General features: G+C 52.6%; 14 protein-coding genes across 14 annotated transcripts; 8 read left to right on the top strand and 6 right to left on the bottom strand.

The window, feature by feature from the left end:
- The first annotated feature begins 912 nt into the window (after positions 1 to 912).
- On the top strand, positions 913 to 1,861 carry SAICODRAFT_32044 (uncharacterized protein). The gene has a single exon (XM_019168089.1). The coding sequence runs from the start codon at positions 1,087 to 1,089 to the stop codon at positions 1,795 to 1,797; it is 711 nt and encodes a 236-aa protein (XP_019021410.1). The 5' UTR covers positions 913 to 1,086; the 3' UTR covers positions 1,798 to 1,861.
- A 2,018-nt stretch (positions 1,862 to 3,879) lies between these two features.
- SAICODRAFT_67884 (40S ribosomal protein S21) lies at positions 3,880 to 4,576 on the bottom strand. Its single transcript, XM_019170342.1, has 3 exons — positions 4,524 to 4,576; positions 4,170 to 4,395; positions 3,880 to 3,941 (listed from the first exon to the last, which is right to left on the bottom strand). Exons 1-3 carry the CDS (start codon positions 4,537 to 4,539, stop codon positions 3,920 to 3,922), a joined length of 264 nt encoding a protein of 87 aa, XP_019021409.1. The 5' UTR covers positions 4,540 to 4,576; the 3' UTR covers positions 3,880 to 3,919.
- Positions 4,577 to 4,898: 322 nt separating this feature from the next.
- Positions 4,899 to 6,538, top strand: SAICODRAFT_21782 (ENTH-domain-containing protein). The gene is made up of 2 exons (XM_019166470.1): positions 4,899 to 5,187; positions 5,245 to 6,538. The coding sequence occupies exons 1-2, from the start codon at positions 4,991 to 4,993 to the stop codon at positions 6,530 to 6,532; spliced, it is 1,485 nt and encodes a 494-aa protein (XP_019021408.1). The 5' UTR covers positions 4,899 to 4,990; the 3' UTR covers positions 6,533 to 6,538.
- A 173-nt stretch (positions 6,539 to 6,711) lies between these two features.
- SAICODRAFT_85334 (cyclophilin family peptidyl-prolyl cis-trans isomerase Cyp2) lies at positions 6,712 to 7,402 on the top strand (the record flags this gene model as incomplete). The annotated part of the gene is made up of 3 exons (XM_019171402.1): positions 6,712 to 6,843; positions 6,947 to 7,102; positions 7,176 to 7,402. Coding segments are annotated over exons 1-3 (480 nt in total), but the record flags the coding sequence as incomplete, so codon positions are not given.
- Positions 7,403 to 7,678: 276 nt separating this feature from the next.
- SAICODRAFT_97473 (PLP-dependent transferase) lies at positions 7,679 to 9,321 on the top strand. Its single transcript, XM_019172110.1, has 3 exons — positions 7,679 to 8,090; positions 8,143 to 8,530; positions 8,587 to 9,321. The coding sequence occupies exons 1-3, from the start codon at positions 7,819 to 7,821 to the stop codon at positions 9,307 to 9,309; spliced, it is 1,383 nt and encodes a 460-aa protein (XP_019021406.1). The 5' UTR covers positions 7,679 to 7,818; the 3' UTR covers positions 9,310 to 9,321.
- Positions 9,322 to 9,722: 401 nt separating this feature from the next.
- Positions 9,723 to 10,557, top strand: SAICODRAFT_61922 (HD domain-containing protein; the record flags this gene model as incomplete). The annotated part of the gene is made up of 2 exons (XM_019169873.1): positions 9,723 to 9,978; positions 10,040 to 10,557. The coding sequence occupies 2 exons, from the start codon at positions 9,723 to 9,725 to the stop codon at positions 10,555 to 10,557; spliced, it is 774 nt and encodes a 257-aa protein (XP_019021405.1).
- Positions 10,558 to 10,628: 71 nt separating this feature from the next.
- SAICODRAFT_21778 (RTA1-domain-containing protein) lies at positions 10,629 to 11,772 on the bottom strand (the record flags this gene model as incomplete). The annotated part of the gene is made up of 2 exons (XM_019166469.1): positions 10,711 to 11,772; positions 10,629 to 10,654 (listed from the first exon to the last, which is right to left on the bottom strand). The coding sequence occupies exons 1-2, from the start codon at positions 11,609 to 11,611 to the stop codon at positions 10,629 to 10,631; spliced, it is 927 nt and encodes a 308-aa protein (XP_019021404.1). The 5' UTR covers positions 11,612 to 11,772.
- A 1,261-nt stretch (positions 11,773 to 13,033) lies between these two features.
- On the top strand, positions 13,034 to 13,681 carry SAICODRAFT_37330 (uncharacterized protein; the record flags this gene model as incomplete). Its single annotated transcript, XM_019168555.1, has 1 exon — positions 13,034 to 13,681. The coding sequence occupies one exon, from the start codon at positions 13,034 to 13,036 to the stop codon at positions 13,679 to 13,681; it is 648 nt and encodes a 215-aa protein (XP_019021403.1).
- A 70-nt stretch (positions 13,682 to 13,751) lies between these two features.
- SAICODRAFT_175082 (uncharacterized protein) lies at positions 13,752 to 14,286 on the bottom strand. The gene has a single exon (XM_019165813.1). The coding sequence runs from the start codon at positions 14,140 to 14,142 to the stop codon at positions 13,822 to 13,824; it is 321 nt and encodes a 106-aa protein (XP_019021402.1). The 5' UTR covers positions 14,143 to 14,286; the 3' UTR covers positions 13,752 to 13,821.
- A 67-nt stretch (positions 14,287 to 14,353) lies between these two features.
- SAICODRAFT_97462 (S-adenosyl-L-methionine-dependent methyltransferase) lies at positions 14,354 to 15,105 on the top strand. Its single transcript, XM_019172109.1, has 2 exons — positions 14,354 to 14,455; positions 14,507 to 15,105. Exons 1-2 carry the CDS (start codon positions 14,388 to 14,390, stop codon positions 15,096 to 15,098), a joined length of 660 nt encoding a protein of 219 aa, XP_019021401.1. The 5' UTR covers positions 14,354 to 14,387; the 3' UTR covers positions 15,099 to 15,105.
- A 164-nt stretch (positions 15,106 to 15,269) lies between these two features.
- On the bottom strand, positions 15,270 to 16,833 carry SAICODRAFT_73564 (U3 snoRNA-associated protein 15; the record flags this gene model as incomplete). Its single annotated transcript, XM_019170870.1, has 1 exon — positions 15,270 to 16,833. The coding sequence occupies exon 1, from the start codon at positions 16,767 to 16,769 to the stop codon at positions 15,270 to 15,272; it is 1,500 nt and encodes a 499-aa protein (XP_019021400.1). The 5' UTR covers positions 16,770 to 16,833.
- A 158-nt stretch (positions 16,834 to 16,991) lies between these two features.
- SAICODRAFT_21774 (uncharacterized protein) lies at positions 16,992 to 19,688 on the bottom strand (the record flags this gene model as incomplete). The annotated part of the gene is made up of 3 exons (XM_019166468.1): positions 16,992 to 19,406; positions 19,459 to 19,520; positions 19,570 to 19,688. The coding sequence occupies 3 exons, from the start codon at positions 19,686 to 19,688 to the stop codon at positions 17,041 to 17,043; spliced, it is 2,547 nt and encodes an 848-aa protein (XP_019021399.1). The 3' UTR covers positions 16,992 to 17,040.
- A 574-nt stretch (positions 19,689 to 20,262) lies between these two features.
- On the bottom strand, positions 20,263 to 22,390 carry SAICODRAFT_10081 (uncharacterized protein; the record flags this gene model as incomplete). Its single annotated transcript, XM_019165172.1, has 3 exons — positions 20,263 to 20,644; positions 20,699 to 20,874; positions 21,359 to 22,390. 3 exons carry the CDS (start codon positions 22,388 to 22,390, stop codon positions 20,263 to 20,265), a joined length of 1,590 nt encoding a protein of 529 aa, XP_019021398.1.
- Positions 22,391 to 24,750: 2,360 nt separating this feature from the next.
- SAICODRAFT_27733 (exosome complex exonuclease RRP41) lies at positions 24,751 to 25,597 on the top strand (the record flags this gene model as incomplete). Its single annotated transcript, XM_019167054.1, has 3 exons — positions 24,751 to 24,784; positions 24,847 to 25,314; positions 25,368 to 25,597. 3 exons carry the CDS (start codon positions 24,751 to 24,753, stop codon positions 25,595 to 25,597), a joined length of 732 nt encoding a protein of 243 aa, XP_019021397.1.
- Positions 25,598 to 25,645: the final 48 nt, after the last annotated feature.

Genomic DNA, 25,645 nt, shown 5'->3' with positions numbered 1-25,645 from the left:
GCCCAAACCGTCTTCAAAACCATTGCCATACCCGTACTGAACTTCTAGGACCTCTTAGCTTGCCTATTCTTCTTAGTCCTCCACCCCGCCAAAACCTCCGAAAAACAACAAATTCCATGCTTATCGCACCATCCTTTCAAAACTTCCTCGCTAACTTCAATCTTCCCGCCCTCCTCGCTACTTAGCCAGAGTGTCAAATCTTCCAACAATATAGGTTCGTAACGGAGGATTTTGGACCATTGGGTAGGGGATGCTTTGATGGAGGTGGTGATTGAGGTGTATAATCGGGCGAGGATGGCTGCCTCGGACATAGGTGATGCGTTGCCTGAGGCCTCATTCGGGATGGGAGGCGTCTTGGTCCTCCTCGTGGGACTCTCACTGGCCGCCGTCTTCCCCGTCGCTTTCTTCGCAGTGGCTTTCGTCGCGGCCGGAGTGACCGCGGCCACAGGCGCAGCCCATGTTGATGCCAATACCGTGGCTTCCGGATGCATCGCCTTCCAACACTGATTCAGAATCTCCGCCATCGCAGTCCTCGACTTCGTCGGTTTGAACCCATACTTAGCGATCTCGGTTTGTAGCTGAGCAGTAGTGTAGCCAGCGAAGTTGGGCATCTGCGGCCCTGCCGTTTGGGCAGCAGCAGCGACATTCTCGGTTTGTACTGCAGATGCGACCTTTGGAGGTCTTCCTCTCCGTTTCGGAGAGGCAGGGGCTTCCACAGCAGCGACGTCCTCAGTCTGTACTACTGCAACAGCTTTCGGGGGTCTCCCTCGTCGCTTGGGAGAAGCAGGCGTCCCCACATCAACGCCATTCGCGGCCTTGGCCTTTGCTGCCGATCCACGAGCCTTCGTCCCCGCCGGCTGTATAAGAATACACTCCACCTCATCATCCGAGACACTCACCATCGCCCCCGGTACAGTCCCGGTTGATGCCGACGGCCGCACCGGAGAAGTATCAGGCATCGCAGTGATATCCTGTACCGGAACATCAAGGAAGATTGGAATTTCCTCAAAATTGGTGTCGCGATCCAAGCTCTCCGGTGGTACTGGAAGCGGCAAATCTGCTGCGGACGATCGTCTCTTCCGAGAAATGGTTTGCGTGAGACTCGCACCGGTACCTCTCTGCGACAACAGCTCCCTCGCGCTCACGAATTCCAACGATGACCCCACACTCCTCGGCAGCGAACCCTGCGATGACTCCGCCACATCAATAATGGCAGTCGGCTCAATCTTGACCGCCCGGGATTTCGACTTCGGATGCTTTGGTGATGCGCCGGTAATGTCAACCACGCCAGATTTAGTGGTAGGTGTGCGCGGACGGGTGGTCCCCAGCCGCTTCTTACGTTTCACTGCGGACGCTAGAGGTTCTTCCGGCGATGATGACATGATCTCGATAGCTGTCGAAGTGGAGTTCGGAACTGATAGTGGCACTGCGGGCGCCATTACCGGCATTGGTTGGGGGGCAGGAGGAGGAGATACGACAGCATGCTCAACAGGAGCTTCAGCGGGCGGCACGGACGCGGCGTTGGACCTTCGCCGCGTGGAAGGCTTCGGAGACAGGATCGTAACAACATCCTCTTCTGCATTTTCCAACCAAGCCGCAGCTTGCGGAGACTTTGACCTCCTTGCCCTCTTCGGCGGTGTCGGTATCCCCTCTTCTGCCACCGCCTCAGAGATGGGTATTGGTGCTGGGACTGGTTGCGTAGCCGGAGGAGGCAGCACAACAGTTTTTGTCACAGGACCTTCGGCAGGCGGCACAGACGCAGCTTTGGACTTTCTCGGTGTACGCTTCGGCAATTGAGGCAGGATAGTAACAAGGTCCATTTCTGCAACCTCTGGGAGCGGAGCACCCTCCGGAGACTTCGACCTCCTCGCCCTCTTCGGCGGTGTCGGCTGTGCATCTTCCATATCCTTGCTTTCCTCCACTGCTGGTGATCTTGACCTTGACTTCCTCGCCCTCTTCGGGAATGTCTCCACCCCCTCCTTTGCCTCCACGGTCACCTCCTCCACCTCATCCCCCTCATCCGTCTCAAGCCTCACCATAACAACCTGCCCACACCTCGGCTCCTCCCCCGCCAACCTCGATCCCTCCTCCTCATCCCCAGCGCCACCCCCCCCAATGAGCTCACCGTCCAATCCTCGTGCGGCAACAGTCCACATCCTCATCGCCCCCTCTTTTCTTTGCCTCTTCTTACCCAACGCAGATTCGGCGAGCATCGCGGCAGAGGGTGAGGGTACGGGTACGTCGGGGTCTGAGAAAATCAGGGTTTGGGAACGGATACGTCGAAGGGCGGTCCGGGGGGACAGGAGTTCGGGGAGTGGGGGTTCGGGCTTCTTTCTGCTTCGTCGTTTGGGTTTGATGGGTGTAGTTGCTTCTCGCGTAACGTAATCATCCAGTGTATTCGATCCAGGCGATGCGGGTTGAGCGGGGAGGAATGCTGCGGTTGCAAGGGCTGTGATGGTCTTGTGTACGACTCTTTCCGGACCCGCTGGCGAGGGTGCAGTGGGTGGTTCGGCTTTCTTCGCGCGTGGTGCACGGGGTTTTCGGGGTGCCTTTTCTTTCGGATCTTTCCTCGCTCGAGGCGCTCGTGGTTTTGGCGGGGCTTTTGGTTTTGTTGTGGTTTTAGGAATGGGCTTCACGGCGGGAAAAGCCTGGGGGATGAGCTCGATCGTGCGTCGGGCATGTCCTGGGAGTGAGCCTTCGCCGGTGAGGTCGAATATTGGTGCGGCGGATTCGGTGGTGGTGCTGGCGTTGCTGTTTTCGCGGCTGATCGCGCCGCAGCGGAAGGTTGCGACACGGGAGCGGAAGCGTTGGCTTTGGGATCCTTCTTCTTCGGCTTCATCCCGCGTAGCACCGTTCTCCATAGCTGCTTCCATTGACGCAGCATTTACAGCGGCAATAACAGCACTATCATTCGCATTCATTTCTCTCCCCACTCCATCCACTCCATCCCCACCAACCTGCACCACCCTCTCCCTTCGTGGCGACGAAGAAATCGTAATCACCCTGTCCGCCCCCTCCACAGCATGAGCGCCGCCTCGCGCAAGGAGCATCTGCGTCGACGGCGGCGTAGAGACCGACATTCTGCTGATTCTATACTGATGGCAGAGTCGATGGAGGGGCCTGAGCATGCATGTATCGCCAGCGGATTTAAGGTTTTGGTGTTTTGGAGGCGATGTACTGTACGTGATGCGCGTTTCAGGGCGGCGTAGAGCTCGACGACGTCTGTGCTTGCGCAGTTTGGATCATCTATTGATTAGATGGACATGAGTGTTGCATGTATCGGCTCCCTTATTACATCTGGGAACGCAATAGCTATAGGACAACACAGAGTACTGTCGTACACACCGTCATCCCACATCGGTGTTGTCCCGACAGCAGCATAACCAGCTGCTACACTCTACAAAAATAAACGGATGTCCCAGCCCTATCTGTCGTACCCCCCACAAATCTCCGGAAGGTACGTCTTCAGTGGCCGTTTACACTTTACAGGTGTTCGCTCTTGCCCCTTCGCATCCAAATCGAACCACAGTTGCCGAAGCAAAAGGGTTGAGACGGATGTTTTCCGCGATATCCGACGACAATGAGGAGTCGTGGACGATTGCGGGAAGGGGCTGGCGAAACAAATCGTCCGGAGGTGTTGGAAGTCGTAGGTCGAACACAATTCACCACGTGCACACTCACGTCGCGCAACTCATATGGACAAAAAAACGTTGCGTTCGTACAGACAGACACAAACATCGAAAATACCACTCAGCACGAAGCCATAAAAAATGATCTTTTTATATGCTTTGTTTTGATCCGATTATCAACCCTCACCGCCGCTTCACCTGCGTGTCATAAGACGAGGACGAAAGCGCGAACTCCATAACACCCAAGAAAACGGAAGAACGAAAAGAAAGGACGAATGGTTGCTAATTGTTTAGCGGGAGTAGGACCAGACGCTGGAAAAATGGTTAGTATGGACTGGTAGACAGAGGGCGGGGGGGATGTGGAGGAGTTTCTGCTCGTATCTGGTGTCGTGTCGATGTCTCCGTGCGCATTCATCCCGTCCACTCCTTTCTTCCCTTGAACACACGCAAACGATTCCACCCAAATCGACGATCGACGACACAGACACGCAGCATTCACCCCCCACACCAACCCAGTTCTCCCAAAAAAATCACACTCACTTCTTCAACAAACCATCCCTGGTAGCCAACCTGTTCAAAGAGTCGTCAGACTCGCCCTTGCCACGAACGAAACCGCAAAGAGCATAGGTGGTGTTGGATCCGTGGATGGCACGGCCAGACTCGTCAACGTCAGCGACGTTAATCTGGACGGAGGCGTGGTCCTTGGCGGTGATGAGACGGTTGGTGGCCGCGCACTTGCGGGGGACGTAAAGGTCGACGAGGACACCTTGAAACGCAACCAATGAATATTTCATTTCTCGAGGAGGGGTCGAATCGAGCGAGAAGGAAGCGAGACGTGACGGGTACGAAACGAGAGCATTCCTCGCCGTGAATCGATTGACAGCATTGACGTACCTTGGTCGTTCTCCATTTTTTAGATGTTCGGTTGATGGACGCGGGAGGCCAGCACTGCGTAGGTGTTCCAATTTTCGGCGGCTGCTGGAGGTGTGGCTAGTACGTGGCAGTGCTGAGGTGAGCGAGAGTGCCTTGGGGGTCGCGCGTAAACCCTCGAGGCCTTCAGGGGCTCTTTTTCAGGGCAAGGGGCCGTGCACGTGCGGAGGCCGTCGAGGTTGGAGCTGAAGGGATGATGGCGGAAGGCTTCGGTAATATATGCTTAGAATAGAGCATTCATTCCTCAGCGTGCACTGTCCTTGTTGCGCATTTACCCCGTGCTCGGCCAACGTCACTGCTGTCACTAAGGTCCTAGCCTCGGCCAGCGCATTCCAAACACCTCCGCACAACCCCAGCGTACGGGACCCCCTCCAGTCCTCCGTTCCTTTCCTGAACCAAATCGCAACTGGCCAAAGGGTTGATCACTTGCCATGGTCAACCTCGACGAGATCGCCGACACTGTTTCCAACTTGTCCTTGTACGACATCAAATCCTATATCCGCAAAGCCCAGAATGTGGTCATGAACTACACCGAAATGGAAGCCAAGGTGCGCGAGGCAACGAATAATGAACCTTGGGGTGCCAGTTCAAGTTTGATGCAGGAAATTGCGGATGGGACACACAACTAGTACGTCTCCAACCCTTCTCTTCGTAGAGAAGGATGAATGCTGACATGGGAGTGTAGTGCCTCTTTCAACGAAATCATGCCCATGATCTACCGTCGCTTCACAGAAAAATCCGCCGAAGAATGGCGCCAAATCTACAAATCCCTCCAACTCCTCGAATTCATCATCAAAAACGGTTCAGAACGCGTAATCGACGACGCACGCGCCCACCTCTCCACCATCAAATTCCTCCGAAACTTCCACTATATCGACGAGCAAGGTAAAGACCAGGGTGTCAATGTGCGGAACCGTGCGAAGGAAGTTGTGGATTTGTTGAATGACTCGGAGTCGTTGAGGGGTGAACGACGAAAGGCGAAGCAAAATCGTAATAAGTATGGGGGAGTTTCGTCGGATCTTGGTGGAGGGGGTGCTGGTGGCTTCGGCGGAACTGGAAAGAAGTACGGTGGGTTTGGATCTGATGCAGTCGGATATGGAGGATACTCTGGTGGTGTCTACGGCGATGGCGGAGGCACGACGACCGGACCCCGAGGCAACTGGAAAGATGAGTCGAGGCCGACGAGTCGTGGACCGGCTGCTGGGGGGTATGATGCGTATGATGAGTACGATGCGGGCGCTTCGTCATCACGGCCGAGTGCGGCGGCGAAGGGGAAGGCTCCTGCGGTAGCTAAGCCTGAGCTACCAAAGGCTGCACCAGTGGCGGATCTCTTCTCTTTCGATGATCCAGTACCCGCACCCGCACCCGCGGCTGCGCCTGTGCCCGTGGCGTCCTCTTCGAAGGGCAAGGCACCTGCTGACGACGGCTGGGGTTCCTTTGAGACCGCCGCCCCTGTCACCGCTGCTGCTCCCGCTCCGGCAGCTGCCTCTAACGACGACGACGAGTTCGGTGACTTTGCGTCTGCGGCACCCGTGAGTGCACCAGCAACAATGTCGCCACAACCCCAGTATGCCCAGCCTCAGGCAAACTACGCCGCGTTGAGTGGGATGGGTATGATGACTCCGCCGGTGCAGCCTGCGGCTCCGCAGTATGGAGGGTTCCAGGCCGCGGTACAAGCTAATTACGCTCCTATGATGGGATCTTTCTCTACGGCTCCTGCTCCTGCTGCAGCATCTTCTACGAGTTCTGCAGCGCCAGCTGTGTCAGGTGGTGCAAACAAGGCCAAGGGTGGCGATGCGTTCGGATCGTTGTGGAGTATGGCGAGTGGAAAGGCGGGAGAGAAGAAGGGAGCCGAGAAGGGTCCTAGCATGGCACAACTCGCCCAAGAGACGAGCTCTGCCAAGATATGGGGAAGCACGAGTACGCAAGCAAAGCCCAGTGCAGGAAACGGACTCGATGATCTTCTTTTTTAACTTAGCAAGTAGTAATTATCAGGACTTTCAAAATGATATCATTTACCTAACCCATGCGCCCACCCTTCACGTGTTGCGAGGATTTACATCACCCCTCTTATAACTCACTCGGCCATTCATCGAAGCGCGCGTCAGCCTAGAGCACTACAAAATGATCCGCACCACCTTGGCTCGTACCGTCAACCCCATCCGTCTTTACTCAACCCAAGCAAAAATGTCCAACGTTTTCTTCGACACCTCTGCTAACGGCACTTCTCTCGGCCGTATCGAGTTCAAGCTCTACGACGAGGTCGTCCCTAAGACCGCTGCCAGTATGTTTGCTTCCATGACCTTCGACTGGGTTCCGGGTTCTCGGGGCTCGGTTGAAGCAATCTTGTGATTTCGATGGGATGAATGCTAATGGGTTTCGATTAGACTTCCGTGCTCTCTGCACTGGCGAGAAGGGCTTCGGCTACAAGGGCTCTGCCTTCCACCGTGTCATTCCCCAGTTCATGCTCCAGGGTGGTGACTTCACCCGCGGTAACGGTACCGGTGGAAAGTCCATCTACGGCGAGAAGTTCGCTGACGAGAGTATGTTTCCTCCTTTCTGCTCAATTGGATCTGGCCGCCTTTTTTCTGGAAGTATGCTGACGTGCTCGATTAGACTTCAACCTCCGCCACACCAAGCCCGGACTTTTGTCCATGGCCAACGCTGGACCCAACACCAACGGCTCCCAGTTCTTCATCACCACCGTTGTGACCTCCTGGTTGGACGGTAAGCACGTTGTCTTCGGTGAGGTCGTCTCCGGCATGGACATCGTCAAGAAGATCGAGGGTCTCGGTTCCCAGTCTGGTGCTACCCGCGCCAAGATCACCATCGATGACTGCGGTGTCGTTGCCTAAATTTGATATTTACTTGCAATGATATTTGATGGTTGTAAGATGGGGATGTGACGGCGGGTTTGTGTGATGTATGGTTACTTCTTTTTTTTGGGTTACTTGTACGTTACAAAAACGTCGGCGTGAGGAGAATATATTTGGCTATGCCATTCTTGTTCATTGTAGACTCTTGTTATCCTTCAGAGCTCGGATTTGGTTCGTATCATTCCCTATCGTCCTCGAGTGCTGTACGTCATGACCTTCCCGATTTCCCCACACTCGAGCTCGAGCAACCTTTCGATTTCAACCCCGGTGCACTCTACGATCCAAGCACCTTTCCAATTGATTCTGATACCTCGAAGCTGTTCCGAAACATCTATTGTCGCATCTCTCGTTCTCGCCTCTGTCTGATCCGCTTCATCTCGACAATGGCCGACGCAAGCTACCCCAAGGTCATCAACCTCCAGATGGGCTGGCCAACCGAATCACTCCTCCCATCCACTTCCCTCGCCAAAGCCGCCTCCGAAGTCCTTCTCCAATCAAGCCCATTCTCAAAGTTACCTGATCTAAACAGTGGCCGGACACCCGCGGCACATCCATTACAGTACGGGAGTGATCTTGGACCGAGGAGTACGAGGAAGGTGTTAGCCGAGTGGACGACTGAGAAATATGCGTTGAGAGGGGAGGAGGCCGTTAAACCGTCGGTATCTGTGGTTTTCGGTTGATGCATCCAGACTAACAGTTGCTGACAGTGAGAATATCGTTATGACACCCGGCGCTTCATATGGACTCATGAATGTACTTCAATTATGTACGTCGCCACATAACGGATATACCCGCCGAGCATTTTGTACGTCGCCTACGTACTTCCTCGCTGCTGGTATTCTCCAAGACGCCGGGTTCGCCGGGCGAATGAGTGCGGTGAATGAGGATGCGGAGGGCATCGATATCGATGCCCTAAGGGAAGCACTCGAGAGGGAAGAAAAAGTGAGACGGAGAGAAGGCGATGGTGATAAGAGCACGATTGAGGCGGCACCGAGGAAGAAGAAGGTGTTCAGGTATGTTGTGTACTGTGTGACTACATACGCGAATCCCAGTGGACAAATCATGTCTGAACGACGACGGAATCAGCTTGTTGAGGTACGTGGTTCTACCAACCTCAGTGCTGGAGTAATGGACTAACTAAGATCACGCAGTTGGCTCGGAAGTACGATGCTCTTGTTATTTCTGATGATGTGTACGACTTCCTTCATTACACACCTCTTCCCGGTGGTAAAATACCAGCACGCCTTGTGACGCGCGACGTCACCACAATGCCCTCAGAGTACGGAAACACCATCTCGAACTGTTCCTTCGCCAAGCTCCTCGCACCTGGATTCCGCGTTGGATGGATCGAGACAGCGAGTCCCCTCCTCGCCCTACAACTCGCTGAAGGTGGCGCAAACCACAGCGGCGGGTGTCCATCCCAACTCAACTCAAGTATCGTTGGACACTTTACCCAATCTGGCGCCCTCGACGAAAACATCGTCAAACTCCGCGAGACCTACGGCCAACGCTCCAAAACCTACCGTTCCGCCCTCTCCGGATACCTGCCCTCCGGCACTACAATCCAGGGTGGCGAAGGAGGATACTTCCTCTGGGTCGGACTCCCGGACGGGTATGATGCGCGAGAAGTCGTTAAGCGTGCGAAGGAGGAGTTCGGCGTTCAGGTTGCGAGCGGGGATGCGTTTGAGGTGCCAGGGGATGAGAGGGGGTGGGGTGCAAAGTATGTCAGGCTGAGTTTGAGTTGGTGTGGGGATGAGGAGGGGAGAGAGGGAATTAGGAGATTGGGTGAGGCGTGTAAGGCTGTGAGGGAGGGGTGGGCGGTGAAGGGAAAGGTGAATGGGGTAGGTGGGGCGTGGCAAGATGGGACGGAGTAAGGAGTTCGGGAGTTCATCATGCTAGAATATCCTATATACCCACACCGTCTACTACTTACAAATCCTGCTACTTTACTGTCACAGGCGCGGCTGGCTTGATTTTCACGATACTTCGATTCCGCCGTCACACAATGCAACTTTCACGAAATTTCACATCTACAATCTTGACCCTCATCTGTCTGGTTCTCGTTCTCCTTACCCGCAGATGACCAACGTTGCGGAGGTCGGCCCGTGAGTTGCGTGACATGCGTCTGGTCACACAGTTCACGGCACGGACAATGCACCATCCAAAGCAAGGTATACCATTTGTTATGACCACAAGCTACAAGAAACGGTGTCTTCTTATCGTTTCGACATCTGGGTGCTAAACTAACTCCAGTCAAAAGTACGAGATTGAAGCAACTCTTACTACCATGGCTTTGCGCAACAACTTTGGCTTGAACTCCGTCCCACGCGACCCGTCCTCTCTTCACCCTGGCCACACAGAACACCTTGAGTCGATCACCGAATCGCTCATCTCTGCAGTTACTCCAGCGAGGCAAGCCAGTGTTATACCCATTGAGCAATTGCGGTTGCCCGACACGGAGTTGGTCAAAGACGCGTTCCAATGGGTGAAGGACAGACTTGCGAGTGGACCATTTAATCATTCGATCAGAGTCTATATGATTGGTGTGTTTCGCCAATTCACGCGCAAAGATGATGATGATGTGGGCTAAAGAAGTCCATCCAGGTGCTGCCATCGCCCAGGACATGTTCCCCGAATCCTTCAAATGGGATCCAGAGACCTACTTCCTCACCTCCCTCTTCCACGACATCGGTGTCGCCGACGAGTTCTTCCTGACGACAAAGCTGTCGTTCGAGTACCGCGGGGGTATCGAGACGTACAATTACCTCAGGGCAAAGAAGAAGGAGGGAAATTACGATGTTCCTCAAGACCTCATTGATAGCGTTACTGAAGCGATCTTGCGCCATACGAACTTCGTGCCGGGGCGGATCACGACGCACGGGCAGCTAATCCAGTTAGCTACCTTGTATGATAATATCGGGGCTCATCAGGCTTGGGTACATCCTGACACTTACGAAGCGATTGTCAGGGAATGGCCGCGTGGTCATTGGAGTGACGATTTCATTACGTGTATGTCGAAGGAGATGGCGGCGAAGCCGTGGTGCCATACGACGGCTTTGCAGGCTTCGAGTGACTTTTTGGGGGATGTGGGAAGGAATCCAATTGCGAAGAAGTACGAGTAGGTTTTTGATGATCGAGGTTTATGCCCCGTCTCGACAAGGTGTAGCTCAAAGGTAAAGAAAAACTTGCATAACTAAGGTACGTAAGGTATCACTAGTACTATGGTCACGGCGTGAATTGAACTCCGGTATTTCCTTAGGCCATTGAGTGAATACTGTGTTGACTGGCATCCTTCTTATAAGTCAACGCACTCTCACTCCCCACCATCTCCAAAGTACCTACTCCATTCCCATCCGCAAGATCCCGAAACATACTCGTGGGATGCAACCAATTAAACGAAACCAGAACTCCAAACATGCACAATCCATCAAAGAGATACAAGAACACCTCGTGAGAAATGAGGTAGCCGTCGCTGCCCTGTGCATACTCCGCGATCCTGAAGATGGATCGGATGAGGATGAGACCCGAGGTGAGGTAGAGAGAGCAAAGAAGTTTGCGGGCAGGAGCGGGGGCGTAGGCTTGTTTGTTGAGTCGATGGTGAAAGAGTCCAGTAACGACGACGAAAAGTCCAAAGAAAATAAGCTGCACGAACAACCCTCCAAGAATGATCTTTGCACCACGGTCGTAGTTATCGGGATCCGTCCTAGCTTGAGCCTGGATACCCCCTCCACCACCTTGCATCAAGAATGAAATCACATCACCAACGACAAAGATCTTGGTTAACCATCTCACTGGGACCAAGCTCAACTTCTGTGCCTTGAGCGCAATGATGAGACGTCCGAGTAACATGTAGATCGTCGCGGCGAACAGCGAAGGCGCGAGTAAGATGAATAACGACTGAATGATATACGGCATCATCGCGCCTGTACCATATGGTTTCTGAGTGGAGGAGGAGCGGGCGGCATATCCGATTACCTCGAAAAATGCACCAACGACGAGAGGGAGGAGATACCAGGCGCGAGGCCCAAGACGTCGAGTTTGGTGGAGTTGCCAGGTGTGGTATGCGGTTGTGGGGATGAAGAAGATTGTAAAGATGATTGCGGCGGCGAGAGAGGGATCATACTTGTAGAAATGGTATGACTCGTAGTCTCTTGTAAGAAGAGTTGAAGCTGTCATATCGGATCAGAGAAGCCGAGGTTGAGGAAGTTGATGAAAGAAGGTCATGGTGAGTAGTTGGGCAATTTATATATTCGAACGGCTTCGTATTCGTTGTTTACCTGTTCGTATCCATTTTCTCGAGTTCGTATCTCGTATTACCGCAACTGGTCTGGCGCGGGTGCGACACACGCACGACTCGTGTTCGAAGTCGCCAAACTCGACCTCGGGAAACAGTTGAAGCTGGTCGCCGAGCAGTTTCCTTAGGCTGAAGCGAAGTGCGACCCGTGTCGACGTTACCGTTCGCATCCGGTTTAAGCTTACTTACTCCACCGACTAGACCAAACAGCAATGGGCCGACGATCCCACACAAAGTCAAGAGCGGGCTGTACGAAATGCAAAACAAGGCGTGTCAAATGCGATGAACGACAACCTGTTTGTGTAAATTGTTCACGGCACGGTGTGATTGGGGAGTGCGATATCGTTCGGACAGTGAACATCGCAGTCGAGAGGAACAAGGAAAGGGAGGAAAGGTTGAAGAGGTTGGAAGGGGAAGGACGCGGAAGGGAGTCAAAAAGGAACCAGGTGGATGTGGGGAAGATCGTGACGTTGACGTTGACCACGACCACGCCCGCGCCTGTATCGCCGCAAACTGAGCTTGAAGCTCACTCTGCAGAGGTGCAAGGCAAGGAGGATAACAGCCGACCCAATGTGTATATCTCTCCACCGCAGGAAGTTGAAGCGAACCGTGCACTAGCGGAATGGGCCGCTGGCACCAGTCACCCAAGTCGATTACCCACACCACAGTCTGCGTGCGACGCCTCTCTGGACTCCACTCAACCTCGAGTCCCAGTACCCAGAGCCGACAAAGACGCTGCCCCGGTACGCGTTGAATGGACAGGCACGTCCGGAAACAAGTTCACGTATGACGAAGCGTCATCGACCGTACCACCTAACTCCTCCGTCCTGGACATCCATGGATCCAGCCCACCCACGCCCGTATCGGATGATAACCTGGCAAAGCTGTGGTTACGCCCAACACCGGCAAGGTGGGATCACACCTCGACGTTCACTGTGCAGTCCGTGAGGACAGTGGGTACACCACCTTCCATGATATTCGATCAAAACGATCGTGAGACGTTTTACGAGGATGATTTAACAGGGATGTCGAAATATTCAGCATCAACCATCTCCATATCTCGCCCCCCTTCTCCCAAGGCGCTGCAAGGATCTGAGTCTACGTGTTCGATCCCGTGGCTCCCGAACCCTTATGTGTGTATCGACCACATGTCCGATATGCGACTGATGCATCTTTACACAACTTCGACCTGTGAGACGATGTCAGACTCGTACACGACGTATCTCTGGAGATCCGAGGTGCCCAAGTTGGCCTTCCAAGTGCCGTATCTGATGCACACCCTCCTCGCCATCGCAAGTAGCCACATGGAAGCCCTAACCCCCGAATCTTCTCGAGAAGAAATGCGAAATCTCATGTTATACCACCACGCAAACGCACTCTCGACATTCCGAGAAGCAATCTCCGCCGGAATTGGACCGGGGAACGCCGCACCGGTTTTGTTGGCGAGTATAGGATTAAGCGTGTATGCGTGCTCACAAGCACACGAGGATACATCCCCCGGCGCGACAGAATGGATGAAACTTTTACGTGGATGTCGGGATGTGATGTCTGTTCTCCACTCTGAGGGACTCATGCCTCCCCGGACTTGGAAAGCATTGGTTGGGACCCTTCAGGAAGCCGCACTCGAAGCACCGATGTTTAGCTATGACCTTCCGTCTTCGCTTCGTGCGTTGACATCCCCCTCCCACCCCTTCCACGAGGAGTCGAAACCAGCGTTGGATAACCTCGCTATCCTCCGTCGTCCCCATCGCGTCAACCTCAGCGAAATCCTAAGCTGGCCAGCACATCTAAGTCAGGGGTTCATGGAAGCGTTAGAGAGGGGCGATGAGGAGGGCATGAAGGTCTTGGTGGAGTATTATGCGTGTTTGGAGGAGGTCGAGGGGTTTTGGTGGGTTGAGCCGATTAAGAAGAGGGGAAGGGAGATTAAGGAGAAGGTTAGGGAGTGTAGATAAGATGCTGATATGGATATGGTGGTTACGGCGTTATTGATTCTCTTATTTATTTTGGTTATAATCCTAACCCTAACCTTTGATATCACGAGTTTTCAGTCCAGTTCGAAATTTGCACCGCCAGCACCAGCCACGCCTGTTCGCTATATAAACTCGCCCTCCGCTCCGTTCTGTTGTTCCTCACGAACATACTTCATAGGATCATTTCTATAGTATCTGTTCTGGCATTGGTTTTCTAAACCTGCCATCGAGTTACACTCGGTTGATGAGCTTTGGCTCTTTCGTGCGATTAAGAGCGAGGATCCTCCCTTGTTTCGATGCTGTTTGAGCTTGTCGGCTTTTCCTCTTGGATTGGTCAGTGGGTTAGGCGTCGAGACACGATGAACTCTGGCCCGGCTGTGCTTTGTCTTCGGACGGCATGCTGGGTTGCACGGAAGAGCGCTCTGACGGGCTCTCTCTCCCATTTCTCCTTTGATGTTGGATTCGTCTTTCAGGCGAGTCTTATGTTGAAGATGACATGAAAGAATTCGATGTGTCTTGAGCTTTTTAGGTAACTATAACTACCCAGGTATACTGTAATCGAACACAACGTTACGTACTTTGCTGTGGAAATAACTTCGTCAATGAACTTTTTCACGCTTGCGCAATCTTCGTTACACTGCATGATTTGGACATAAACCCATTGACGTCTTGCGTCGTATACCTTCAAATGCCTACCCCATTACAATCCCATTTCGACAACAAGGGCAGCTGGTCTGATCTTTGGCAGATCAAGAAGTAACTCTCATTCCCCTTTCGTGTAGACGGCTGATGTTTACGTGCATCCAGAACTCCATGGGATAGAGGCTTCGTTTCGCCTTCTTTGGTCGAGCTCATCGAGGAGAGGAAGTTTCCGGTGATCCCTGACAACGCTCGAGAAAACGCAGCAACACCCATCGGAATCGTTCCTGGTTGCGGAAAGGGCTACGATGTTGCTTACCTGTCACGAGCACTCGATGCGCAGGTGTACGGCTATGACATCGCACCCGAAGCCGTCGAGTTAGCAAAAGCCCAATACCCCGACACAAACAACGACCGTATCAACTTTCTAGTCGCAGACTTCTTCAAAGAGTTACCAGAGGGTGTGGAAGGCCGCGTAGACTTCGGCTTCGACTACACCTTTCTCTGTGCTCTCCATCCCTCTCTTCGACCAACATGGGCAGCACGCTGGAGTGAAGTCATGAAGCCTGGTGGGCATTTGATTGCTCTGATGCACCCCATAACGGGCCATCAGGGTGGCCCGCCGTATGCGTTGACGCCGGAACTGTATCAGGAGCTGCTTGGTGACAACTTTGAAAATGTGTATTTTGAGAAGCCGGGGAAGATGCATGAGGGGGAGAGTAGTGCGAAGGATATGATGAGTGTTTGGAGAAGGAAGTAGACGAGTGTAAGTTTATACTTCGAATCCTCGCATAGGGTGTGGAAGTAACGAAGGGACTGAACGATAGCGCATTGCTGCAACATGCTTCTTCTATCAGACTACCAAAACAGCTCCGGGTACACAGTAGTCTATCTCCTCCTTCCCACACCCTCCAGACCTTTTCACTTCCACTTATACACTCGACAAAAAGAAACCCTCAAGGACACCCTCCATCCTCTTCGCCTCCTCGGCCATAAAAACCTCCTCCTCGACCCGATCCGCAAGCTTCAACACCAAATCATCCACATACGCACTACTACCCATCGAACCCCCATAGATATCCAACAACACATCCATAACAGCGCTAACACAATTAACATACCTCGCATCCCGAATCCATTTTGTGCACCATCTCAAAATCGGCGCAAGGGATTCCTGATCGCGGTTTTGGAGAGCTTGTCGCAAACCAGAACGATGACGGATTTCAGTGAGGACGGTGAGAATGGTGAGGGCTGTTGCGGAGGTGAGGACAGAGTCGAGGGCGTCGGCGTAGCGGAATGCGCGGAGGTGTTTGTCGTAGGCTCTGAGGCGCTTTCTTCGTGCTTCTTCGACTTCGACGACGCCAGAGTTTGCATCGGGTTTGTAGTCCGTTCCGCGCATGATTCGTTTGTTTGCGCTCGTGCGGTCTTTCTTTGCCTTGTTCTTTGTTACGCCTGCTGCTGGTCTGGTACGGATGGAGAGGAGTCCCGTGGTCATACCGGCAACGATGTGCTTGTCGTCTGGGGAGAGTGCGACGGAGAGTAGTGGTGCGGAGTACTTGACACCGTGAACGACCTTCCAGTCCCTGGTCTCGTAGATCTTGACATGACCATCCAATCCACCCGAAAGAACACGAGAACCGGTCTTGTCCTGCGCGAGACACGTAACACCCTTCCTGTGATTCCGGAGCTCACGAACAGGCTCAGAGCGACCAGTCGTGATATCCCAAACCTTGATCACATCGCCACCCGCAGACACCAACGTCGTACCAGCCGTTCCAACCGAAAGAATCGCATCAACTGCCTCTCCGTGCTCCCAACGTCCAACCTCTCCACCATTCTCCTTCACTCTAGGATCCCACAGACGCACCGTACCATCATATGATCCAGACGCAACCAACCCACCCGCAACGAAGCAAGCAGCCCTCACGTAGTCTTCGTGGCCCGAAAAGATGTTGGTAGCCGTCTGTGTCGGGATGTCCCATAATCTAACCGTCTTGTCGTCACTTGCCGTCAATAGCGTCGTAAGGTTCTCGGGAGAGAACTTGGTAACGTGAACGGGCAAGATGTGACCCTGCAACGACCTCAAGATATTTCTTGATCCGACATCAAAGATCTGTACGAGGCCGGCGGCGTCACCAGCTACTAGCAGCTTTCCATCCTGACGGAGTTCACCTCCGTATGCAACTTCCTTGAATCTGCTAATAGTCTTGGTCACTTGGCGGGTTTTGGCGGAGTAGATCTGTACTCTCGTAGACGCGGTGACAGCAAAGTCATATGGCGAGTTAGGTGAAAAGTGAATGTGTGTGACTGAACCGTACTCCTTAATAAGGAGCGGAGACTTGAATGTTCTCCAGTAACGCTGTTCGGGCGTCTGCTGCGCCGGCGCAACAGGGAGCTTCAGCGGCTGGAGACGAGGAGCTGCGGTGGCCATTCTGATTCGATTGGGATGAACAAAGAACGGATCAACAACTGAATTGAGGGTTTACCGTCTTGTTGATTCCTGAATTTTGAAGTTGCGATAACCAAATTTTTGGATGCGGGCTGCAAAGCTTACCGTATCGTACGTGCCTGAGCATGCTTACTCGTGGTTAATCGGAAATTTAATAATTAAACCAATCTAAAAAATCAATAACACCGGCCCCCACTATTGTTTGTCCCTGCCCAAATATCTGCTTCGTGCTAGTTCTCCTTCACCTTTGTGATCATGTAGTGGCCTTCACTTCGTCGCCAGTCGTCGTCCTTTCCCTGCCTTTGCCACTCTCGTCCTTCCTCGACGTCCTCGTTCTCCGCTGTGGCAGCTGATAGAACTCGTTGTAATTCAACCTCACCCCCAAGAACCTCATCTCAGAATCTGCCTGATATGCCAGATCACCCAGTAGTACCTGGAGTCTTGCGCTGAAATTCGCTTTCAAATCATTCAGGCGCTCGCACAAAACGTCCAACTCCGATGATTCTTGTGATTGGTTGGAAGAGGCACCGATGTAACCCCACTCACCACGTGCCGTTCGGGATTGAGCTTCTGCTTTCTCTTGAGCGACACGCGTGAACTCGTTCACCGCCACTGTGTAGAGGGCGTCCATCGCATCCTTGTGAGCCAGAATGGTCTTGAAGATCTCATGCAGCTGCGATAGGAAAGAGTTTGCCTTCCCCAATCGACTGGTATCGAGGAGACCCTTCTGCGTAATGGACGAGATATACGTCGCATGTGCCTGAATAAGGGTGTCAAGCGTAGCATCAGGCTTCGTACACTCCGCTTGAAACGTATCCCAAGAACTCTCAAGCACCTCAAAAAGGATGTAGTACTGCAACTGACACACAAAGTGCACCATCTCCTCCCCCAGACATCGCGCCCTCATCCACTCTGCTTTCATTCTTGGGCTCATATCCCTCAGAACACCCCTTGCGCCTGTTGCCGTCTTTCGCCATATTGCGGCCAAGGCGTATTCGACGCGCTTGATACTCCACAAGAAGTTGAAGACACGGAGGTAGCCGCGCGCACATTCGGGAGTGACGACAACGTCGACTGGTGACTCAACCTTGTACTCAAGGGTGAAGACATCCCAACCGGTCTCTCCATGCGATAGCTCCAGCATACGAGCATCAAGTCGCCGCAGGACATCTGCATCCTCGTATTGCGCATTCGACTCTCTGATCGCAGTATCGAGCGCAGAGGTGAGGTTATGTCTATGCAACAGGATCGCCGGTTTATCCAAAGAGTCTCCCAACGTCTCCATCAATAGCGCAATGAAGTCACCTTGACCAAGCAACAAATACCGCTTGTACGCCCCCAAATGATGGAAGAGATGGAACCTATTCCGCATCAAATCCATCAACCGCGACGTCGTTGTAGTATACGCCTTATCGATACTCGCCTCCAGAGACGACCCAGAAATATCGCCATACTCGCCGCCATCAGACGCAGCTCTCGCCTCACGCGAGTGCCTCTCGACCCATTCCGCATCACCGCACTGATACCGAAGGAAATTCAGATTCTTTCCGGTTAGAAAAACTTTCTTCGCAAGTGCCTCGGACATAAAGCCTGGGATCATGGCTGTTTGAAGAACATACTTCCCATTCCATACCGCGCCACGCTGATTCGGCTCCGCGTCTCGGACAAAGAATTCTTCATAAGGATCCAGAAGCTCACCATCGTAGATCCACCGACACAGCATCTCGTAGAACGGCAACGTGATCTTCGTTACCAATCTCTGTGCAAAGGTGTTCACGAACGGATCACCATGCGTGCCGAAATTATGGATGGCGGAGATAAGCTCACCACCCTTGAGCTCCGGATGTTCAATCGCCTCAACCATGACCGACATTAATCTCAATCCCATCGTAGCCTCACGCGTCCATGCCACGCAACGTTTCAGTGTGATCCCTGCCTGTGCTGATCCAATACTCATATTCTCCTCGGCATCCACTAGTTCCCGCCGAATTTCTCCCTCGATCGCAGCTACAAGTCCGAGATACTTGGTTAACTCGGCTCCCAGCGCCGAACGGAAACTCTGTCCCACCAATCCACCTTTCTGTCCTTTATCCGCATCATTCACGAACGCATTGAGACGTCTGTATAGTAATGCCGGCTCTGCAAGAGAATGCAACAGGGAGATGAGAGGTGGTGGTAAATTTGCAGGAAAGCTGAGCGTATCTGATTTCGAAAATGGAAGGTGTGTACTCGGTAGACCTTGCAACGTGAACGGGATGTCCCGCAGTAAAGTCTTTTCGCTAGGTACCGCATGATCTTTCGCTCTTTGCTGTCTGTATTCTGCCAGTAACTGCGCCTTTGTTTTGGTCGGTGCTGGTCTCGAAGAGGCTGTTGAAGAGAATGTTGATTGCACCGGATCATCCAAAGTCCGCTCAGGGATCTTGTGTAGTCCCATGTACGAAAAGGCCGCATTTATGTCGCGCGTTTCGGGATCCGCGGCATTGATTTCTGCGTTATTCGAAAGGTTGTATAGGAGGTAAAGAATAGCCCATTTGTTGTGGAGAACCGGTGAGGTCTGAAGACGGGAATAGAGATTGGAAAAGCGCAGCGCATCTTCGGGCGTTTCGTTGTCCTTCAACACTGTAAAATCGTGTCAGTGTAACTGCAATTGACTGGGTCTGAATGCTCATACGCTTCTTCTTGATCAAGTCTGATACATGCGATACATCGGCCACAACTGACGGTTGCATGCGACTATTCGCTGCGGTCAACACTTGCGTAAAATCACATCTGAAACTCTCACCTTGCCAACATCCTCTTACATAGCTCCGCCATCTGCTGTTGACGCGCGACACCTGCTTCGGCCGGAACATGTAACTCCACCAGCCGGTTGAGGGCATCGGTGATTCGCGCATCGGTCATGGTGTACTGAACTGATATACACGGTCACTCTTATCGCATGGACCAACGACCTGGACTGGCTGCTGCACGGTGATGTAAAATGTATCGAGGGTATGTTTTGGTGTTTTGGGTTCAATTGAGTCGCTGCAGGGCGCCGGCGCGTCGCGCCTTGCACGTGTAGAGACGCCGAGCTGGGGAGTTTTAAGTTGGAATGGGGACAAGCTTGAGACGCGATGGAACTGCTATATGGCTCTCTAAGCCTATCATACTTTGGCAACTTGCCTCCTGCAAGCGTCGCCGATGCGAGCGTCGAGCGGGCTCAGTCCGTATCTCGACCACGGCTGCCCTGTTTTGCAGACCAGCAGCTCCACGGAAGGATTTATCTTCATACATGCACCTTCATGATCAAGTAGGTCCAGGCACTCTGTCCTTCCCTCATAATCCGCGTCTCGACAGGTCCTGCTTCGGTAGATTGCGCATACCCTACTGGTTCACGGCACAACACATTGTTGCCCATTTGATTTGAGCCATGTCTTCATGAACATTCGCCTTCCACTTTTGAGAACTGTACTCTCGAATTCCTCCAGTGTTCTCCTCACTGACCTCCATTAGCGGCAGCAGTGGCCTGCTTATTCCTCTTCTTCTTCTTTGCCTTCTTTGACTTCTCCTGTTTATAGCTGTCAAACGAGAATCCACCCATCTTGCTACCACCCTCCTTCTCTTCAGACTCCGAATCAGACGCATCCGCCTGAAGCTTCTCCCCAACAGGAGCAGGCACAGCCTTCCTCTTCTTGCCTATTGAACCTCGGCCCTCTTCCTCGTCGTCGGATGATTCCTCTTTCCGTGCGGTAGTGGTAAGCTTCGCTTCAGTTCGTCGAGGTGGTTGCCGGCCGAGAAGTTTGCGCTTCAGCTTTGCGGTTGCGTCCATGGGTGTATTCTTCTTGTTCATCTCTGCACTGGAGGCGCCGAGGCCAAGCCTGTAAACGCGTTAGGCATTGGTACATTCAGGAATAAAGTGTCAACGAGTTCACCTGGGAGGCCTCGGAACCAGTAACGAGTCGTCATCCTCATTTTCATCGACTTTGCCAGACTCGCCTGATTCTTCAGGTAACCAGGAAGATACCAACTTGCGCACAGCAGCGGCAGAGTGGTCGAGTTTTGCCTGGATTTCGGCAGTATTTGAAGATTGTTTGCGTGCTGTAGCCATCTAAGCGTCTCTGTGAGCTCTGAATCAGATCGTTTACTGTACGTGGTAGGTCGTAAGCCTCTTCGATCGCGAGACACCAAAATGCGAGCCTCATGTAACGTTGACAAAGGTCAGAAGTAAAAGACAAAAAAAGGAATCCATTGAAACATAACAAGCAAGTAAAATAAAGTAAAATCTATCGTCCAGTTATCTGGAACTTTTTTTGAAGTGTCTCGAAACGGCCAGCCGTGAGATGAAACTTCGCTCCGGTACCCATTTTTCCAATGTCCTGTATCATATAACTCCGTATTTCCAATAGCCCAATATGCCGATAGTGTATGTTGAACTCCAGTTCCATTCCGTTTGTCGTTTTCCTTTTATTTTCGTCCGTAGAGCTTGACACGGTTTAATTCTCACGTTACATGGGCGGATAAGACCTCCACAGAGCGAATAACCTTTCGGCATGACGCCAGGTTGTCTCCTTCATGCAACGGTGGTTAGCGACCTTTACTCGACGTGTACGAATATCTTCGTGATCCTCCAAGATTCGCAGCTCCTCCCTTTCATTATAATACTCCATTGTAGCACTCAACTGATCGAAAACATCCATGCCCTGGCCAGGAGGAATCATGAGCCCACGGACGCGTTGGATTTCAGCTTGGTAGGCCTTCTTATCGGCTTCTCTTTCGTTCCACCTGGAATGAGCCTCGAGCTCGTCGGCATGAAGGTCGTCGAGCAAGCGTAATGCCTTCAACCGCAGGGATGCAAGTACACCCTCGAACTCGTCCTGAACGAGATGGGCGACTCGAGTGGGCGGAGCGCTCGGCAAGGCACGCTCGAGGTAGCGTGGGGGAAACGATGTCGTATTGTAAGCATCTTCTTCCATGACAACGTGTGCACGCTGAACGATCTCGTCGAAATACCAACCGGTACTTCCCGCCTCGGCCTCCTCCTTCTCGGGCAAGTACTCTTCATCAAACGGAAAAACGGCCAGTGTCGTCCTCAAGATTTGTCCGGCATCAGCGCCAGAAAGGTGCCAGTAAATGATGTCGTGCCCTTCCTCTTGAGCGTCGTCCTGATGGAGATGGATAAACCACTCGCCGACACACCACCAAGCTTCTTCTCTTTCGTGGGGTGGACGACCCGTTGGCCTAACAATCAAGAAAGCCTGGAGCAAATTGATTTGGTCGTCGATGTCGAAGAGCGGAAGTGGCTGTCCCTGGGGCACCGGAGCACGACGGCGGGCGATCAGCGGTGTATCAGGAGGGGAACGCAGCGGGGCGTCCCCATGATCACCGCCCTGATTTTGCGAAGCGTTATTGTTGGTATAACTCTGAACAATCGTAGCTACACCCCGGGTAGCCGGTGCGGCGGCATGAACAGTTACAGCCTGTGCTGCAGTCCTTGCCTGTACAGGCAGTACCGGGAGGTATAATTCCAACGGCGAGAGTTGAAAGCCGGGTGCGGTGCTCCCTGGGTAGCGGAAGTGGTGAGAGATGTTCCCAGCGTTGTTGTTGTTGATAAGGTTGACGGGCATTTTAGATCGCAATATATTCAAAAGAAACAAGAAGGGGTATCAGATCTAGATCAAAGCCCAATATAAACTCGAAGGTTTATTGGTATACAGATCAAGAAGATCAAAGGTAAGGCAAGGTTTGAAGAGTGCCTTCGAAGAGGGTGAGTGGTCGCCTCTTTATATGCGATTCCCCATTCCCACCCATGTGCAGACCAGCAAGACGGAACTGTGCATCCGCGTTCAACAGTGCCAGCTTCTGCCCAGCAAGTACGCGAGCTGAGTAAGCATGTGTTTCATCCATATGCTCGACGGAGGCTCAGCACTTGCTATTGGCCATGCCTTCCTTCACCTCCGACTTTTTTGAGTGAAATGAAAGCCGATCGCCGAGATACGGAACTGGGCTGCGTGCTCGAATGTACTACAAGGGCGCTAAAGATATTTCGGGAGAGTGAGGCCTCTGAGGGAGTCGACATTTCGGTAAGAACAAAGAGAACCCAGTGGGCATGAGCCGTGCCGTCTCTGTTGAAAGAAACAGCTGATCGGAGACCGAGGAGAATATTTGGCTATCTCGCCGCCTGCCATGAGCAGTGGATCAATGGCAACCCAGCTTGGGATAAGCTTCCGCCGGGGAGCGACATGTTACCCAAGCAGTCATTAGTAAGCCCAATATGATCCGAAACACTCTAGTGAGCGAGCTGCGTCGCATTTGGCGAGATTTTATGTCGCAATGCCATTTCAGTCCCCTTCAACCGTCGTACCCGGCGAATTAGGTTTGCCACTAGCTTCGTACCCGATGTCACCATACAATATAAGAGTGCCAAAGAATGCGTCAATGTAAGAAATGTCGAACATGCCCCGATCGCGATGAGGCTGGGGTCCCTCCGATTCGTCCGGGGGGGGGGGGGTCCTTTGCTCGAGGGGAAATCGGAGGGCGCGCCGACAGGTTGCAGACAGACCCTTGCTCACACCTCAATATTCGGCTCCGAAACAGGTCAACTTCGCTTCGGGTCAACAAAAGTAAAGCATTCAATGCGGGCGAAAGGAGATTGCGAAAATGCCTCGTTCGGGATTTGAGTTTTTCCTTGGCCTCAGCAATTGCGTTGTCGCAATCGTTGTACGTAAGCAGCGCTGCGCCCGAATTTCATTTAAGTAAGGTTGCATTGGGCCCATGGAGACGAAGCTTCCCGCCCGGGCGCCGCGGTGCTCGTCGCCGACGGAAGCCAGTACTGGAGGCCGTCTATGTAGAATCCGTCGTCACAGGCAGCTGATCCTGCTTTTCCTTCCGTCTTTGCCTATCTGCTTCCCGGCGGTTCACGGGCTTTGGCCAACGACCGAGCACGTATATATACACGTATACACGCACCTCGAAACTCGCCAACCCAAACACCGAAATTTATTTGCTGATCTAAAGGGTAAGGCTAAGCCATTTCCTTTCGTCACTTCCGCTTGTCCTCGGAGTACGGAGACCGTACCCCTCGGGTTCATTTCATTGGTGAAACCGGATGTGTACATTTGAGACGTACACGTCCTCATCCGGACATTCTCGATGACTACGATGGCGAAATGCGATCGCGATTGACTCGACGGTGCAAAATGATGCTTTTCAACAATAGCATGTATTACCCTATCGTCATTCCTCCTTCTTTACTGGAGGAGGACTGACTTGCGGATCCTCATTTTGAACTGATTTTTGCCGTCGACGTCACATGCGTTCCTAATTTATACATCTTTACAAAAAGCACTGCTAACTAAGATTATACAGCTGGACACCTCAAGCTCCTTGCCAGAGTGTTGGGACCCGCACATGGAAAGAGTTCCAATACAAATGGCGCATGTTGAAACTAAATGGAGGTAAAAGAGTATACCGTCGGTAGCGGATTATATCGAAGAAGAACGCGAAAGTGGTTATACAAGTGCACATGCTCACGTACATGGAATCATAGTTGTCCGGTGGCGGGTCATTTATTCTATCTACGAATACTACCTACGAGTTTGATATGTGGAGAGCTGTATACTACCTCACCTCCGGTTAAACTCATCGTAAGGTCGGTCCTGAAAAAAGCCTCCCACGTCCGTGATACGGCCCCGAAGAGACGGCACGTCCAGTGTCTCTATTTTGCACCCTGCTTCAACCCAAGATTAAGAGAGAAGAACGAGGTGCACCCGACGATGATTGAACCGAGCTGAGAGTATCAGTCAACAGCGTCACGGGGTCAATCGCAAGACAAGGAATCTTGAAAGACGCTGTGGTGTACCAAATCGTCGGGGTTTGAGGAAGGAGAGGAACTCGGAGTAACCGTACGAGTCGGCCGCGGGGTGCGTACGCGTGCGGCGCCTTGCAGCAGAATTCATGAGCGAGGTGAACTCAGAATTTGAGAGATATGGAGACTCTATCGCCTGAAGGACTTCGATTGGGTATGTTTTCTTCATATTACAAGTAGCTGGGTTTGATTAGGTGTATTAACCATGGTGTGCAGACGGCCGTCGCTGGAACGAACTCCGCAGCTTCACATCCCGTATCTCCCTCCTTCCAGACGCCGATGGCTCCTCCTACATCGAACACGGCAATACAAAAGTCCTCTGCGCAGTCCGTGGCCCCCGGGAACCCCTTCAACGGGGTACCGCACACCCCGAAAAAGCAATCATCACCGTTGACCTCTCCGTCCCCGCCTTCTCTACCACTGACAGAAAAAAGCGGTCAAGAACCGACAAGCGGTTACAAGAGTGGTCAATGTTGGTTGAGGATGTGTTTTCGGGTGGAGTGTTGGTGGGGTTGACACCGAGAAGTGAGATTAGTGTCAGTTTGCAGGTGTTGAGTCAGGATGGGGGCATGCTTGCGGATTGTGTGAATGCGGTCACACTAGCAATTGTGGATGCAGGGATTCCGATAAGCAATTATATCTGTGCCTGTACGGCCGGGTCGTATGACAATGAGCCATTACTAGGTGTGTGGGGTTGTGACTGTCGCTTGTTGGACTTCGCTAACTCTTTTCCACAGATCTGAACAACGTGGAGGAAAATGACATGGCATACTGCACAGTTGCAACGCAAGGAGCGACGGAAGATGTTGCGTTACTACAGATGGAGACAAGACTGCACCAGGACAAGTTTGAGAACATGTTCAGTGTTGCCATTGCTGGCTGTGCGCAAATCAAGGAGATGATGGACAAGACCGTGCGGAAGACCAGCAAGGCATACCTGGATAAGTTGGAGGAGCAGAAGGAGTGAGTGCTCAGTCGAAGATGTTGGGAGTTACAGGACGTGATCCAGATATCC

The sequence above is a fragment of the Saitoella complicata genome (genome assembly GCF_001661265.1).
Source record: "Saitoella complicata NRRL Y-17804 unplaced genomic scaffold SAICOscaffold_27, whole genome shotgun sequence".
In the NCBI taxonomy this organism is placed as follows: domain Eukaryota; kingdom Fungi; phylum Ascomycota; class Saitoellomycetes; order Saitoellales; family Saitoellaceae; genus Saitoella; species Saitoella complicata.
This window is presented reverse-complemented; position numbering and strand designations above follow the sequence as displayed.

Excerpts from the sequence above, each read along its gene's own strand:
- SAICODRAFT_97462 (XM_019172109.1), top strand. The coding sequence starts at position 14,388 with ATGCCTACCCCATTACAATCCCATTTCGACAACAAGGGCAGCTGGTCT. Across the intron at positions 14,456-14,506 it reads GATCTTTGGCAGATCAAGAA|AACTCCATGGGATAGAGGCT; the intron begins GTAACTCTCATT and ends ACGTGCATCCAG.
- SAICODRAFT_21782 (XM_019166470.1), top strand. The coding sequence starts at position 4,991 with ATGGTCAACCTCGACGAGATCGCCGACACTGTTTCCAACTTGTCCTTG. Across the intron at positions 5,188-5,244 it reads GCGGATGGGACACACAACTA|TGCCTCTTTCAACGAAATCA; the intron begins GTACGTCTCCAA and ends ATGGGAGTGTAG.
- SAICODRAFT_97473 (XM_019172110.1), top strand. The coding sequence starts at position 7,819 with ATGGCCGACGCAAGCTACCCCAAGGTCATCAACCTCCAGATGGGCTGG. Across the intron at positions 8,091-8,142 it reads GGGGAGGAGGCCGTTAAACC|TGAGAATATCGTTATGACAC; the intron begins GTCGGTATCTGT and ends AGTTGCTGACAG. Across the intron at positions 8,531-8,586 it reads GACGGAATCAGCTTGTTGAG|TTGGCTCGGAAGTACGATGC; the intron begins GTACGTGGTTCT and ends AAGATCACGCAG.
- SAICODRAFT_67884 (XM_019170342.1), bottom strand. Across the intron at positions 3,942-4,169 it reads AGGGATGGTTTGTTGAAGAA|CGTCTGGTCCTACTCCCGCT; the intron begins GTGAGTGTGATT and ends CCATTTTTCCAG.
- SAICODRAFT_175082 (XM_019165813.1), bottom strand. The coding sequence starts at position 14,142 with ATGGGAGAGAGAGCCCGTCAGAGCGCTCTTCCGTGCAACCCAGCATGC.
- SAICODRAFT_32044 (XM_019168089.1), top strand. The coding sequence starts at position 1,087 with ATGGTTTGCGTGAGACTCGCACCGGTACCTCTCTGCGACAACAGCTCC.